Raw genomic sequence first — 2,279 nt, forward strand, 5'->3', positions numbered from 1 at the left:
GACCCAGTAGGCATGTCAGGGTGGGATTCTGAGGTGGGGCAGACACATCAAAGTCCCTCTCTATAGCCAGAGGAAACTGCCATGTGGCAGGACAAACACAGGCCCATATCGCAGAACCTCACATGGCTGTGCCAGTCTCACCTGCTGGCATAAGATCAGCTTCCTATGTGTTTTTGTGAATGACTGTGTGATTGTGAATTAGAAAGATAGCTTGTCACTGCTTGCAGAGTGGATATCTCCACTTGCTGGTAATCTGTGACAAAACTTTAGGCTTCGCTTCCCAGACCTTTATTCTTCTAAACAAAGTCCATCCCTCTGCCTGTTATACTCTGTTAAACACAGAAGCCCAAAGGTCTACGATTAACCTGAGCCTGCCAGTCCTTCGCTCACACAGTCCCTGTCACCTCTAAGAAGCCGACACTGGTGTGGGGAGCCATGGAACATGGCAGCAGCCGCCTGGAGGACTTCCCTCTCAATGTGTTCTCGGTCACTCCCTACACACCCAGTACTGCTGACATCCAGGTGTCCGATGACGACAAGGCAGGGGCCACCTTGCTCTTCTCAGGCATCTTTCTGGGACTGGTAGGAATCACCTTCACCGTCATGGGCTGGATCAAGTATCAAGGTATAACCCACTTTGAATGGACCCAGCTTCTCGGGCCCATCCTGCTCTCGGTTGGGGTGACATTCATCCTGATTGCCGTGTGCAAGTTCAAAATGCTCTCCTGCCAGTTGTGCAAAGAAAGTGAGGACAGGGTTCTGGACTCGGAGCAAGCCTCAGGAGGACAATCGTTCGTGTTCACTGGCATCAATCAGCCCATCACCTTCCACGGGGCCACTGTGGTACAGTACATCCCTCCTCCTTATGGTTCTCAAGAGCCGATGGGGGTGAGCACGACCTACCTGCAGCCCATGGTGAACCCCTGTGGTCTCCTAGCCCCTGGCGGGGCTGCAGCCACCACGCCAAGCCCCCCTCAGTACTATACCATCTACCCTCAAGATAACACTGTGTTTGTGCAGGACGAGGATTGCCCTCCTTTTACAGAAGGTGAAGATGACAGGTATGCTGTATATTGGGATTCCCCTCTCTGTCATGGTCAACATCTGGTGTGGTTTATGACGCAGACGGTTTTGAATGTCAATGTCTATGCAGCGTGCTTCCTGGAATGGTGGCACTGGGTGGGTAAGTGATGCATTAGGCTGTAAGGCACCTGTGTTTTCTGCTTACATTTCAGACCCAGGCCAGGAGCTGATCGGCTGGAAGAGGCCCAGCTTCAAGAGGAGGACCGTGCCCGCTTCTCTCCTCCCCCCTATGAGGAAATATACGCTCTCCCTCGCTAGACACTGATGCTAAGGGATTGCGTGTTTGAGTCATTGGGACCTGTTGCCTGGAGTGTGCTCTCTGTTGTGACCTTTGGCAGTTAGACAGAAGAACAGCCCAGACAGCTCAGCAGATGTCACTGAAAGTGGGAGAGAGAGAAAGGAAGATGAGGACAGAATGTGTCAGACTGGTAAAGATCATGCTGGCCTGTGAAAAATTCTCCTTTAGGACTTTAGTACTGTTTCAAATTCTCTCATGTAAGAAACCTTCTGCTTCTGATCCAAGAGCAGGGATTTCACCTGCTTCCATCCACCCTACCACCTATTCTTTCCTCCAAAGGAAGGCCTTCATTTCAACAGGCAGAGGAAACCATCTAAGGAGCATCCTGAGTGGTGTGAGTAGGGTGGGAAGGAGGCCAGGAAGAGAAAATAAGTTCAATGAGAGATTTCCCAGCACCAGTGCTGGGTTCCAAAATGGACTTGCAAATCCCAAACAACTTGGCCGCCATCTAGTCTCCCTGGAGGGCTCTCAACACCTTAATGGCTGCAAAATAGATGACTGAATTCAGTAGACTGTGATGAAATAATGTCTCTTGTTAAAACAAGAAGGGTTGGCAAGCCATATGCAAGAAATAATAGTAAGTAAAAATGCAAATAAAGTCCTAAATTATCACTGGATCACAATGGTTCTTGGTGGCTGCTGTTTTCTTCTGCAAGGTTGATGCTTGATGTTGGTCATACATGAATGGCTCTTGGTCCTGCCTGGACTGAGGTGTAGGATGAGTAGGAGCTAAGTGATCCAGTGGCCCACAGGTCACAGGCACTATCTCCAAGAACTTAGAGACTGGTTAAATCCAGTTACTGCATCAATCAGAAAGTCGGGGATTTTAGAGGCAATCTTAACGCCAAGACAAGCTCACTTTTTTAGTTAAAAAAGTTGATATTCTTAATATCTCTGA

At 49.1% G+C, this 2,279-nt stretch overlaps 1 protein-coding gene across 1 annotated transcript; it reads left to right on the forward strand.

Annotated features, from left to right (window-relative positions):
- The first annotated feature begins 213 nt into the window (after nt 1-213).
- Nucleotides 214-2,004, forward strand: Tmem174 (transmembrane protein 174). Its single transcript, XM_013025305.1, has 2 exons — nt 214-1,061; nt 1,236-2,004. Exons 1-2 carry the CDS (start codon nt 436-438, stop codon nt 1,339-1,341), a joined length of 732 nt encoding a protein of 243 aa, XP_012880759.1. The 5' UTR covers nt 214-435; the 3' UTR covers nt 1,342-2,004.
- Nucleotides 2,005-2,279: the final 275 nt, after the last annotated feature.

This window comes from Dipodomys ordii, unplaced genomic scaffold (assembly GCF_000151885.1).
Source record: "Dipodomys ordii isolate 6190 unplaced genomic scaffold, Dord_2.0 Scaffold83, whole genome shotgun sequence".
NCBI lineage: Eukaryota > Metazoa > Chordata > Mammalia > Rodentia > Heteromyidae > Dipodomys > Dipodomys ordii.